At 54.6% G+C, this 14346-nt stretch overlaps 1 protein-coding gene across 1 annotated transcript in view; it reads right to left on the minus strand.

Annotated features, from left to right (window-relative positions):
• Positions 1-761: 761 nt before the first annotated feature.
• The window catches only part of St8sia1 (ST8 alpha-N-acetyl-neuraminide alpha-2,8-sialyltransferase 1), a 32858-nt gene continuing 19273 nt past the window's right edge, over positions 762-14346 (minus strand). The window contains exons 3-5 of the mRNA XM_070011568.1: positions 8792-8901; positions 5997-6089; positions 762-2362 (exon numbers count right to left, since the gene is read on the minus strand). Of these exons, the coding sequence (XP_069867669.1) occupies positions 1876-2362; positions 5997-6089; positions 8792-8901 (690 nt within the window). The 3' untranslated portion in view covers positions 762-1875. The remainder of the gene's footprint in view (positions 2363-5996; positions 6090-8791; positions 8902-14346) is intronic.

The following is a 14346-nucleotide window of genomic DNA, read 5'->3' on the forward strand; positions in this document are numbered from 1 at the left end:
CGTGTCTAGACACTCAATTACACTTTGCTGCATGTCTAGACATTCAATTACGCTTTGCTGCATGTCTAGACATTCAATTATGCTTTGCTGCGTGTCTAGACACTCAATTACACTTTGCTGCGTGTCTAGACATTCAATTACGCTTTGCTGCATGTCTAGACATTCAATTATGCTTTGCTGCGTGTCTAGACACTCAATTACACTTTGCTGCATGTCTGGACATTCAATTACGCTTTGCTGCATGTCTACACATTCAATTACTCTTTGCTGCATGTCTAGGCATTCAGTTACACTTTGCTGCATGTCTAGACATTCAATTACACTTTGCTGCATGTCTAGACACTCAATTTCACTTTGCTGCATGTGTGGACATTCAATTACACTTTGCTGCATGTCTGGATATTGAATTACACTTTGCTGCATGTCTGGACATTCGAGTACGCTTTGCTGCACGTCTAGACATTCGATTATGCAGATGACAAATAATTAGACTTTTTTTGCACAAAAATCATAGCAACAACGCAGACAGACATAGGCAATGCAGACCTAACATGCTGTCAATGTCTAGGTGAGGAATTGCCCTGTTATCCGCCCTATGAATGGACACATCTAAATTCAGCGATGCTTCATGAGCTACAGACACGCTCCACGCTGAGCAAGAAGAAACGAGGTTTGCTGCGATGTTGTTTTTTGTTGTTGTTTTGTTTTTGGAAACAGTAGAGCAATGCAGACGTTAGTCAACAGATTACATAGATCAGCGGTGGCATTGTAAAGCCTTATTACTCAATAAGGTATTTTTATTGTATTTAATTTTTGGTGCCAATACTGAGGCTTGAACTCAAGGTGTTATATACTCCTACTTGGCCTTTTTTTTTTTTTTTTTTGCTCAAGGCTGGTGCTGTACCGCTTGAGCCCCACCTCCACTTCTGGCTTTTTGCTGGTTTGCAGGAGCTAAGAGTCTCATGGACTTTTCCTGCCCAGGCTGGCTTTGAACCCCAATCGTCAGATCTCAGCCTCGGAGTGAGCCATGGGCGCCTGGCTTCAATACGGTATTTGAAAATATACCCCCATCATCTACACACATTTGACATCAGTTAGGGCAAAAATAAATTAATAATTTTGAAAAACAACCAAACAAACCAACCAACCAACCAAACGACCTCTAATTCTCACAGCAGTGTCAGTACAACGGGTCTTCGTGTTTAAATGACGATGAAGCCAGTCGGCCCTGGATTCTCTCTGGAGTAACTTCGGCCCTGGATTCTTGTGTCTGGAGTAACTTTCGTCTCAGTAAGCACAGACGGTCTTGATTTCCCACTGTCACACTCCAAACTGGGATCCCAGCAATGGTGTGTGTGTGTGTCAGTGTGTGTGTGTCAACAACCAATCTCAGGAGTATTTTCCTGCTTGCAGAATGCACACAATGGCGGTGTGAAGTTTCCCACACGCAGCGCAGCTCTGTGCAGGCCACAGAGCGTCACGGCCAGACTCCTTCGCTTTCCATGTCTCACAGAAAACCTGGAAAAAGTCTAGCTCGTTCCTTTTGTTGTTGTTGTTTTTCCAGTGGGAGGGGAAATGCTCATCCTGGGCCTTGAACTCAGGGCCTGGGCGCTGACCCTGAGCTGCTTTTGCTCAAGGCTGGCGCTCTACCACTTGAGCCACACCTCCACTTCCACTTTTTTGGGGGGGAAAGAAGAGGGGGTGGTTCATCAGAGATCAAGAGTCTCCTGGACTCCCCCCCTCCCCCCCCCCCCCGGGCCCTGAGCTGGCCTCCAACCTCCATCCTCAGACCTCAGCCTCCTGAGTGGCAGGCTGAGACTACAGGTGCACCCACCAACGCCCGGCTGTCGGTCCTGTTGGCTGTCCCCGTGGCTCCTAGGGGGTGGGCCGGAGCGAGGGCCTCTCGCAGGGGTCCAGCTGCATCTTCAGCGCCCCGATTTTGTGGAGAAACCAGAGCTGGAGGAACTCTTCGGGCATGGCGTGGAATCCGGAGAAGGGCTGGACGTTGTCGTAGTAGTGGTGGCTGATGGACTGTTCATGCATGTCCACCGAGAAGGGCCAGAAGCCGTAGATGGCCACCTCCTCGCACAGGCCCAGGGCTGCGCTCACCAGGAACAATCCCGTGGACAGGCGCTTGGCGTGGATGCCCCGGTTCTTCCAGAACTTTCCGATGCTCCTCAGGAAGTTGGGGTTGGCAAACAGCACGGTCTGGTTGGCACCCACGTCAGTGAGCGTGTAATACACCCGGAGCGACGGCTCGGTGCCCGTCTTCATGGAGAACGCAGGCATGTAGATGTAGCTGTGTTTGTAGATCTTCATGCTCTCCACGAAGCTCTTTCTGGACCATAGAAGGTTCTCGAATCTATGGACAGACAAGAGGCTCAGTGAAAACGGGATGAGGGAAGAGAAAGGCAGTCAAGGGCCAGATCCACGCGTGTGCCGCGTGGCTTCGAGACACGGCAGCAGAAACCACGAGAAAATCCAATCAGCAAAAACAGAGCTTCACCCCAAACTTTCCAGCTACCAAGTAGCCTTTGGCCTTCTGAACCTCAGTGCTTTTGATTCTAGTGAAGGAAGAAGCCTTCGTAGAAGGCTCCAGAGTGGAAATGCACTGGACACTTCTTGGGAAAAAAATATGTATCTTTGAAAAATAATTAGGTACTGCTATTGTAAAGGAGATGGAAAATAAGAGAACTATCTTTCCTGAGGATCACAGTTCGAAGCCAACCTGGACAGGAAAGTCTGGGAGATTTTTTTTTTTTTGCCAGTCCTGGGACTTGAACTCGGTCTGGGCGCTGTCCCTTGAGCTTTAGCTCAAGGCTGGCGCTCTACTACTTGAGCCACAGCGCCACTTCTGGCTTTTTCTGTGTATGTGGTACTGAGGAATCCAACCCTGAGCACTCTACCACCGAGCCAGCTTCCCAGCCCTGTGAGGGTCTGATCTCCAATGAACCACCAGAAAACCAGAAATGGCTCTGTGGTTCAAGTGGTAGAGCGCCAGCCTTGAGAGAAAATGCTCAGGGACAGCGCCCAGGCCCTGAGTTCAAGTCCCAGAACGGGCACACACACACACACACACACACACACACACACACACAAAGAGCAATGATGTTCATCTCAACCCTGAGTAAAGGAAATTCAAAGGGTCAATCTTATTAAAATATGTATAAGATATTGGGTGCCAGGGGCTCACACCTGTAATCCCAGCTACTCAGGAGGCTGAGATCTCAGGATCAGGGCCCAAAGCCAGCCTGGGCAGGAAAGCCTGTGAGACTCTAAATACCAAAAAAAGCCAGAAAGGGTGCTGTGGCTCAAGTGGTAGAGTGCCAGCTCTGAGAAAGAAAGAAAAGGAAGGAAGGAAGGAAGGAAGGAAGGAAGGAAGGAAGGAAGAAAGAAAGGAAGGAAGAAAGGAAGGAAGGAAGGAAAATTAAATTAAATTCAGGGACAGAACCCTGGCCCTGAGTACAAACCTGTGCTTAAAAAAAAAAAAAAAAAAAAGGAACAAGTTGGGCGCTGGTGGTGCACACCTATAATCCCAGCTACTCAGGAGGCTGACATCTGATTTTTGTAGTTGGAAGCCAGCCCAGGTAGAAAAGTCCAAGGACTTTTCTCCAGGAAGTCCAAGAGACTTACCAGCAGTGAACCATCAAAAAGTCAGGAGTGGAGCTATGACTCAAGTGGTAGAGCGCCAGCCTTGAGCAAAACAGCTTAGGGACAGCATCCAGGCCCTGAGTTCAAGTGCCAGTACCATCACATATATTCAAGAAAGAAAGAAAAAGAGAGAGGGATGGAAGGAAGGAAGGAGGGAAGGAAGGGAGGGAGGGAGGGAAGAAGGGAAGGAGGGAGGGACTCCACCAATAACTGGGGAGGAGAACACGGGGTGACCAAGAGGTTGTTGCTTTCCTCTGACCGGTTCTGTGTCTGTGGCGCTGAGCATCGCCGGAGAGCGCGCTAGGCAGGGAGGGGCAGCGGGCGGCCCGGCGGCTGGCATGGGGTCTCTCAAGGTCAAGGGCTGATTCATTACACACTGGCCTCACCTCCCGCCCCCCACGCCAAGCCGGGCCTGCAGAGAGCCCCAAAGGGCCGCAGGAACCGCAGGAGCGGCAGGTGCGGGCTGCCCGGCCCCGGCGTTCACTTTCCACCTTAGGACATTTATTTTTATTTCCTGCTGAGATCCACAGATGCTGACAACAGCAGCTCTTTTTTTTTTTTTTTTTTTTTGCCAGTCCTGAGGCTTGAACTCAGGGCCTGGGCGCTGTCCCTCAGCTCTTCAGCTCAAGGCTGGCGCTCTACCACTTGAGCCACAGCACCACTTCCGGTTTTCTGGTGGTTCATTGGAGATAAGAGTCTCACGGACTTTCCTGCCAGGCTGGCTTCGAACCAGGATCCTCAGATCTCAGCCTCCTGAGTAGCTGGGCTGACAGGCGGGAGCCACCTGGGCCCTGGGCAGAAATCTCTCTCTTGATGAGTTTGAGGACACTGACGTTGGTAAAGCTCTTTTCATTAATACGTTAAGCTGGGGGGCGTCGCGCAAGCCTGTAATCCTAGCCACTTGGGGGACGGAGATGCAATGTCCAAAGACTCGGCAGGTCAAAAGCAGCCCAGGCAGTAAAATTCTCTAGACGCCATCTCAACCAAAATGGCTGGGCATGGTGGCATACGCCTGTCATCCCCGCCGACACAAAGAAGCACACGTAGGAGGAACGCAATCCAGGCATGGCATAAAGACTTTAGCTGGAAAGTAACCGGTGCACAAGGGTCTGGAGGCAGAGTTCAGACGAGAGAGCTCAGCTCTGAATCCCTGAGCTCAATCCCCAGCATCGACCCTGAAATATGTCAGGAAGGCAAAGCATTCTTCTAATGAGCCGATCCATGATCGATCAGGGCTGATCAATTATCAGCCTCCTCTCGTGCTTCGCGGAGAGCCTGGTGCAGAAAGGTGCTCAGCGCAGCAGCTGCTCCACAAGGAGAATTACAAAAAAAATACCCTTGGCCGTTCTACTTCAGCAGTTTTATTTTGGGAAGTGATTTACATGAGAGAGAGGAGGAAAAAAAGCTCCGTTTTTTTCCAGAAAAGAAAGTCCCTAACATTCAAGGAAGAAAAGAGAAAGCGATTGAAGGACTCACTCAAGAGTTTTGTCATGGCTGATAAGCAGGAAAAATCACCTTCGAATGTGAGGGAGAAAAATAATCATCCAGTGCCAGGCGCCGGTGGCTCCCGCCTGTCATCCCAGCTCCTCAGGAGGCTGAGATCTGAGGATCGCGGTTCAAAGCCAATCTGAGCAGGAAAGCCCGTGAGACTCTCATCTAGAATGAACCACCAGAAAACCAGAAATGGTGCTGTGTTTCAAAGTGGTAGAGCACCAGCCTTGAGCAAAAAGAAGCTCAGGGACAGCGCCCAGGCTCTGAGTTCAAGCCCCACAAGGGCTGGCAAAAAATTAAAAAGTAAAAAAAAAAAAAAATGGAGCCATTCTTCCAAATGACACAGATACCTGCTGGAGAATAAAAAGATTAACAACAAAAGCACCGGTCAGCCGGGTACCAGTAGCTCACGCTACTCGAGCTCGCGGCTCGAGGCCAGCCTGGCCAGGAAAGTCTGTGAGACTCTGATCTCCAGTGAACCACCAGAAGGCTGAAAGTGGTGCTGTGGTTCAAGTGGTAGAGCGCCAGCCTTGAATGAAAGGGCTCAGGGACAGCACCCAGGTCCTGAGTTCAAGCCCCAGCACTGGCAAAATAAACACACAAATAAATAAATAACTAGAGGAAGCTGGATAGGAGTGGTGCTTCTTTGAACAAAATGACTGATCCTCCCCGTGATTGGTGGCAGCTCTGACACTAGCACAGAGATCCCAGAGGAAGCAGGAGACACTGTTTGGATGTCCATGGCCAGTCTTGTTTGTTTCCAATTCCCTCTCCCTCCTTCCTGCCTATGCAGAAGGTTCCCGGTTCCCAGGCCAGCAGAAGCTGGTGAGTGTGTCAGCCTCCTCTCCTCTTACCTCTGCCGAATGATGCTGGGATTGGCTGTCACCAGATGCGTTTTGGAGCCCACATCTTTAGTGTACTCGCTCGACAAGGGAGGGAGATTGCATCTACAAACAGAAGGGGGAAAGACAGCATTTGAGAATGAGCGGTGTGTGTGTGTGTGTGTGTGTGTGTGTGTGTGTGTGTGTGTGTGTGTGTGTGTGTGTGTGCGCGCGCGCGCGTGCTTGAACACATGGCCTGGGTGCTGCCCTTGAGGGTTTTTGGGTTTTCTTTTTGCTCAAGGCTGGCACTCTACCACTTGAGCCACACCCCCACTTCCTGCTTTTTGGTGGTTCATTAAGAGTCTCACAGACTCTCCTGCCCCAAGTTGGCCTTTGAACTGCCATCCTCAGATCTCAGCCTCCTGAGTCGCTGGGATGACAGGCGTGAACCACCGGTGTCTGGCTAGATCCTGACTGTTAAAGAAGCAATGATCAGACTAGGAAGGTGGCTCAGTGGTAGAGCGCTCGCCTAGCATGCATGAAGCCCTGGGTTCGATTCCTCAGCACCACGTACACAGAAAGAGCCAGAAGTAGCGCTGTGGCTCAAGTGGTAGAGCGCCAGCCTTGAGCTCAGAGAGGCTCAGGGACAGCGCCCAGGCCCTGAGTTCAAGGCCCAGGACTGGCAAAGCAAAAAAAAGAAAAAAGAGGAAGAGAAAGAAGAATGAGGAGGAAGAAGAGAAGCTATGACCTTCAATGCCCTTGGAGACTAAAGAATCAACTATGATTTGTTAAAATGGTTAGCTCTGAGCATGGAGGGAGTGTACTGTATATTGGATTGATCATTGCAAAACAAATCAAGTTGGTTATTTCCTACCGTGGATAAAAGCTCAAGAAAACCTTGCAGGTGCTACTTATAACTAACCTGTAATAACAGAGGGACATGTGTGTAACAATAATGATCAAATCTTTTGTGGGTTTTGTTTTTGTCGGCCGTGGGTCTTGAACTCAGGGCCTGGGCCCTGACCCAGGTGCTGGGGGGGGGCTGGGAGGGGCTGGGGGGGCACTGGGGGGGCTGGGAGGGGCTGGGGGGTCACTGGGGGGGCTGGGAGGGGCTGGGGGGGTGCAGGGGGGCTGGGAGGGTCTGAGGGGGCGCTGGGGGGGCTGGGGGGGCTGGGAGGGGCTGGGGGGCTGGGGGGGCTGGGGGGGCTGGGAGGGGCTGGGGTGGCGCTAGAGGGGCTGGGAGGGGCTGGGGGGCGCTGGGAGGGGCTGGGAGAGGCTGGGGGGTCTGAGGGGGGCTGGGGGGTCTGACGGGGGGCTGGGGGGGGCTGGAGGGGCTGGGGGGGCTGGGGGGAGCTGGGAAGGGCTGGGGGCGCTGGAGGGGCTGGGGGGGCTGGGGGGGATAGGAGGGGCTGGGGGGGCGCTGGAGGGGCTGGGAGGGGCTGGGGGGCGCTGGGAGGGGCTGGGGGGGCGCTGGGGGGGCGCTGGGGGGGCTGGGAGGGCTGGGGGGGCTGGGGGCGCTGGGGAGGTTGGGGGGGCTGGGAGGGGCTGGGGGGCTGGGAGGGGCTGGGGGTGCTGGGAGGGGCTGGGGGGGCTGGGGGCGCTGGGGAGGGCTGGGAGGGGCGCTGGGGGGGCTGGGGGAGCTGGGGGTGCTGGGGGTGCTGGGGGGGGCTGGGAGGGGCTGGGGGGGCTGGGGAGGCTGGCGCAGAGCTGGGGAGGCTGGGGCGCTAGAGGGCCGAGGCGGGGGGGGGGGATGCAGGGTGGGGGGGATGCAGGGTGGGGGGGATGCAGGGTAGGGTAGGGGGGATGCAGGGTGGGGGGGATGCAGGGTGGGGGGGTGCAGGGGGGATGCAGGGTAGGGGGGATGCAGGGTAGGGTGGGGGGATGCAGGGTAGGGTGGGATGCAGGGTGGGGGGATACAGGGTGGTGGGGGGATGTAGGGTAGGGGGATGCAGGGTAGGGTGGGGGGGATGCAGGGTGGGGGGGATGCAGGGTAGGGTGGGATGCAGGGTGGGGGGGATACAGGGTGGTGGGAGGATGCAGGGTGGGGGGGATGCAGGGTAGGGTGGGGGGGATGCAGGGTGGGGAGGATGCAGGGTGGGGGGGATGCAGGGTAGGGTGGGGATGCAGGGTAGGGTGGGGGGGATGCAGGGTAGGGTGGGGGGGATGCAGGGTAGGGGGGATGCAGGGTAGGGTGGGATGCAGGGTGGGGGGGATACAGGGTGGTGGGGGGATGTAGGGTAGGGGGATGCAGGGTAGGGTAGGGTGGGATGCAGGGTGGGGGGGATGCAGGGTGGGGGGATGCAGGGTAGGGTGGGGGGGATGCAGGGTGGGGGGGATGCAGGGTAGGGTGGGGGGGATGCAGGGTGGGGGAGATGCAGGGTGGTGGGGAGGATGCAGGGTGGGGGGGATGCAGGGTAGGGTGGGGGGGATGCAGGGTGGGGGGGATGCAGGGTGGGGGGGATGCAGGGTGGGGGGGATGCAGGGTGGGGGGATGCAGGGTGGGGGGATGCAGGGTGGGGGGGATGCAGGGTAGGGTGGGGGGGATGCAGGGTGGGGGGATGCAGGGTAGGGTGGGGGGGATGCAGGGTAGGGTGGGGGGGATGCAGGGTGGGGGGATGCAGGGTAGGGTGGGGGGGATGCAGGGTGGGGTGGGGGGGATGCAGGGTGGGGGGGATGCAGGGTGGTGGGGGGGATGCAGGGTGGGGGGGATGCAGGGTGGGGGGGATGCAGGGTAGGGTGGGGGAGATGCAGGGTGGTGGGGGGATGCAGGGTGGGGGAGATGCAGGGTGGGGGGGATGCAGGGTGGGGGGAGGCCGGGGCGCGCTCACCGCATGACGAAGCTGGCGTCGTCGATCTGCCGGCCGCAGCCGCTCCTCTTCAGGATGCCGCCGTTGCCCACCACCGCGCACTTCTTCAGGGGCAGCCGGAAGGGCGTGGCCTGCGGACAGGGCGAGGGTCACGGCCACGCCCACTGCCCACAGCCACGCCTGCTACCCAGGTCACGCCCACTGACCGCAGTCACGCCCACTGCCCCAGGCCACGCCCACTGACCGCAGTCACGCCCACTGTCCAGGCCACGCCTGCTACCCACGGTCACGCCTGCTGCCCACAGCCACACCCACGGCCCAGGCCACGCCCGCTACCCACAGCCACGCCCACTGCCCAGGCCACGCCCGCTACCCACAGCCACGCCCACTGCCCAGGCCACGCCCGCTACCCACAGCCACGCCCACTGCCCAGGCCACGCCTGCTACCCACAGCCACGCCCACTGCCCAGGCCACACCCTCTACCCACAGCCACGCCCACTGCCCAGGCCACGCCTGCTACCCACAGCCACGCCCACTGCCTAGGCCACGCCCACTGCCTAGGCCACGCCACCCAAGGTCACTTCCTGTCACATCGCCTCCACTTCCTGAGCTTGCGTCCAACAGGACCAGACCGAGACCGAGACGGAGGCCCGGCTGCCGGTGCCGGCGGCCCCGCGGGGCGGGCGGGCAGCGCCGCCGAGCGCCTCCCCCGAGCCCGGGGCAGGCTGCTCCTTGGCTTTGGGGGGCTGTTTTTCTGGGGTTCTTTGGTGTCCGTGGCGCCCGCGGGTCAGCCCAGCTGCTCAGAGCTGAGCGCTGAGGACCGGGGTTCGAGGCCGGCCCGGGCAGGGAAGGCCGTGAGACTCTGATCTCCAGCGAACCACCCACGAGCTGCTGGGGGGGACACTGTGCAGACGGAAAAGCACGGACCTGTCACCGTCTGCAGGCCACCTGCGCCACGCCATGAACACAAAAACAACACGCTGGGGGCGGAGCTGCGGCGCCAGCCTTCAGCACAGGAACAGCGCCCGAGCCCCGAGTTCAAGTCCCCGCAGCGACACGTGTGCACGCACACACACACACGCACACAGAGACAGACACAGAGACACACTCACACAGAGACACACTCACAGAGACACACAAAGACACAGACACACAGAGAGACACAGAGACACACAGACACACACACAGAGACACACAGACACACACACACACACAGACAGACAGACACACAGACACACAGACAGAGACACACAGACACACACTCACACACAGACACAGACACACTCACACAGACACACACAGACAGAGACAGGCACACACACAGACACACACACAGACACAGAGACACAGACACACACAGACACACAGACACAGAGACACAGACAGAGACACACACACAGACACACACAGACACACACAGACACACACATACTCACACACAGACACACACTCACAGACACACACACAGACACACACACTCTCACACACAGACACACTCACACACAGACACACACACAGACACACACACAGACACACAGACACAGAGACACAGACAGAGACACACACACAGACACACACAGACACACACATACTCACACACAGACACACACTCACAGACACACACACAGACACACACACTCTCACACACAGACACACACACAGACACACACACAGACACACAGACACACAGACACACACACAGAGACACACACAGAGACACAGACACACACACACAGAGACACACAGACACACACACACACAGACACACTCACACACACACACAGACACACTCACACACACACACTCACACAGACACACACACTCACACAGACACACACACAGACACACACACACACACACACACACACAGAGGCCCAATTGTTTTTTTGTGATGGGAGCAAATCCATTTCATTATTCACTTCATCCCGCTCACTTCCCATGAACACACACTCCCCCGTGCCCGTGCACACTCTGCTGGGCGTGAAATGCGTGCCGAGAGGAGAGACGGGGCTCAGGAGGCGATGCCTGCTCCGCTGGCTCGGCTCTCGGGGACAATACGCACAGAAGCTGCAGGTGGCAGCCGCCCGCTTCCAGTGATTCTAGCATGCTACAGAGAAAAGAGATCGTGGTCCCCTGCAAGTAGTAAGATCTGGGTAGCCTGTGTTTTGATGGAAGACATTGCAGGCTATTTTTCTTTTTCCAGAAGCATCTGCATTATGAGCGTAATTACCAGGTCCGAACGGCAATGACTAGGTCTGAACAACATTTCACCGCTTCTGCTAACCTTTAAAAAATACCAACAACAGAAACAAACAAACCCCACTATTTTAGGTCAGGTGCTGGTGACTCACGCCTGCAATCCACGCTACTCAGAAGGACCAGGTCTGAGGATCCCGGTTCAAAGCCAGCCCAGGCAGACCAATCCGTGAGACTCTCATCTCCAATTAGCCAGCAAAAAAAAAAAAAACCCAAAACCAAAAACCCAGAGTGGAGCTTTGGCACACACACACACACACACACACACACACACACACACACACACTCTTGACAAAAATCTCAAGTGTCTTATCATCTAAAAGCCAACACACTGCAACACGCCTACCTGTGTCCCCCCACCAACGGCCACCTGGACCCCCACCCCATAATTATGTCCTACCTACAGACGTCATTGACTCTCTCGCCCCGAAGTTAATTGTACCCTCTGCCAAGGCATCATCTGAAAACACCCTGCCCGGCATCTAATTACAACGCCCCTCTTGGAAACATAATTAACCCCTCGGCCCCCCTCTAACTATGCCCCTCACGATGCAGTTGATAACCACACCCTGCCAGAACCTCATGCCATTCCAATGAAGCCCCCACCCCCCAACAGAGCCTCGAGACCCCAGACCCGCGGCTCTGCGCCCTGGCATAGTAGTATCTCAACTAAAGGCTGCCAACTTCTCCCAAGCAAGTTTCTGGGCCCAACTATGACAGGAGAGATTCTATGGAATCAAGGCAGTGTGGCCATTTCCAGTTCACTAAACATGGATTAAAGGGTGTGTGTGTGTGTGTGTGTGTGTGTGTGTGTGTGTGTGTGTGTGTGTTGGCCCTGGGACTTGAACTCAGAGCTTGGGCGCTGTCCCTGAGCTATTTTTACTCAAGGCGAGCACTCTACCACCTGAGCCACAGCGCCATTTCTGGTTTTCTGTTGGTTCATTGGAGATCAGAGTCTCCCGGACTTTCCTGCCCAGGCTGGCTTTGAACTGCGATCCTCAGATCTCGGCCTCCTGAGTAGATAGGATGACAGATGTGAGCCACCGGGGCCTAGCATGGGTGAGACTCTTATCTCTAATTAATCACCAAGAAAGCCAGCAGTGGAGCTGTGGCTCCAGAGGTAGAGCACCAGCCTTGAGCAAAAAAAGAGCTCAGGGACAGCGTCCAGGGCCTGAGTTCAAGACCCACGACTGACCAAAAAAAAAAAAAAAAAAGACTTGTGACCCCCACTGTCCAATTCTTTTCCAGGACTGGCGGACTTAGTTGCCCGCGTCTGAAGTGCTTCTTCTCCACTTCCTCTTTGGCTTCCTTGGGCCCTATCAATAAAAAGTTAGTCACTGAGTATTTATTCCTAATATAATTAGGAACGTGAGGGGGGGGGGTGTAGGGAGGGAGGGAGGGCGCCTGTCTGTAATACCAGCCACCCGGGGAAAGAAAGATGAGATGGTTCCAGGCAAGGTAGAATCAAAAGTTAGTGAAATTCTTCCCACCCCAAAAGAATAACAACAGCTGGAGATATAGGAAGATCTGTGGGAGCCCCCCCCCCAGAGGAGAGTTTCTCTGAAAAGATAACCAAAACAAAACCCGGCACCAGTTCCCCAAACCTGTCATCCAAGCCCCTCAGAAAGCTGCGAGCTGAGGATTGTGGTCTGAAGCCAGCCCAGGGGGAAAAGACCAGGAGACTCTGACCCGCAATTAACCAGCCCCCCCCAAACCCCCACAAATGAGGGTGTGGTTCAAGGAGTGAAGAAAAAACAGGTAAGAACATAAGCCCTGAGTTCAAACCCTAAACCCTAGTAACTAGTACTGGAGAGAGAGGCAGACACACTAGAAATAGTATCGTCATTAGACAGATAAATAGAGGGAGACAGATAGATTATTTGCTTCTGTGGATAGATCAAGATATACTTATAAAAGATGATGAATAGATAGCAGAGATGGAGACAGAGATAAGATAGAGATAGATATATAGATGGAAGGATAGATTGTCTGCTTTCTTGGATAATAAATCAACTTAGAACAGTAAGAGATAGATGGATGAATAGATAGAAGGTAGATAAAAGAGAAAGAAATGGAGAGATCAGGGAGAGAGAGAGAGAGATAGACAGATGATAGATATGATAGATAGATAGATAGAGATGGAGAGATAAGAGATAGAGTAGATGGATAGATATAGATATAGAGCAAAAGGGGCCAAAGGGGCTTGGCTCAAGCTGTAGAGCACCTGATGAGCAAGCAGGAGGACCTGAGTTCAAATCCCAGCACTGCCAAAAAAACAAAAACAAAAGAGAAAAGAAAGAAACCTTTTACAAGGGCTGTAACCGGCTTATGAATGACCTTCCCCTCTCATTGTGTAGATGCTGGGTATCGAGTCAGTTAGCAAATGGCAACATATTGAGCATGTGGTTAAAATAGGTCCCTTTTCCTATTTAACTGGTCTGTCTGTCTGTCTTTGTCTCTTTGTTTCTCTGTCTGTGTGTCTCAGTCTCTGTCTCTCTCTGTGTCCCTGTCTGTCTTTGTCCCTCTTTGTTTCTCTGTCTGTCTCTGTGTCTCTGTCTGTCTGTCTTTGTTTCTCTGTCTGTGTGTCTCTGTCTGTCTCTCTGCATCTCTTTGTTTCTCTGTGTCTGTCTGTCTCTCTCTGTCTCTGTTTCTCTGTGTCTCTGTCTGTCTGTCTGTCTCTTTGTTTCTCTGTGTCTCTGTCTGTCTGTCTGTCTCCCTCTAGGGGAGGCTGCTTTTGCATCTTCCTCTCCACAGATGCAGGAGTTTCCTTTTTTTTCTCTTTCCAGCTGGGAGCTCATGAACAGAATCTCTCCGCTGGCTTGTCTGGTCACGGCTAAAAGCCCTTCTGGCTTCTAATTCCACACAGCCACGCCGGGAGGAGAGGGAAAAATACAACCCAGCCAGAGCCCTGCGGGACAGGAGGACTTGTGTTTGTCTGGAGGTCAAGATGGCTTTCTCCCGAACACTCTAGATGACTCCAGCGTGCACGCGCCCTGGCCCTGGCCAAACCCTCCCCGGTGGCTGGAGAACACGGAGACACACGGATTAACGCACATGCGCACAAACCGTAGCTGCCTTGATTCTCTGCTGTGTTCTAGAAAGTCCCAGTCATGCAGACAAAACTAGTGATCCTGAGGCGGGGACCGGTGGCTCCCGCCTGTCATCCCAGCTACTCAGGAGGCTGAGATCTGAGGATCGAGGTTCGAAGCCAGCCCGGGCACAGGAAAAGTCCGGGGAGAATCTTCTCTCCAATTAAACACACACAAAAAAAACAGAAGGGGTGCTGTGTGGCTCAAGGGGAAGGGTGCTAGCTCTGTTC

Source organism: Dipodomys merriami, unplaced genomic scaffold, assembly GCF_024711535.1.
Source record: "Dipodomys merriami isolate MVZ:Mamm:240054 unplaced genomic scaffold, mDipMer1.0.p SCAF_84, whole genome shotgun sequence".
Lineage (NCBI taxonomy): Eukaryota > Metazoa > Chordata > Mammalia > Rodentia > Heteromyidae > Dipodomys > Dipodomys merriami.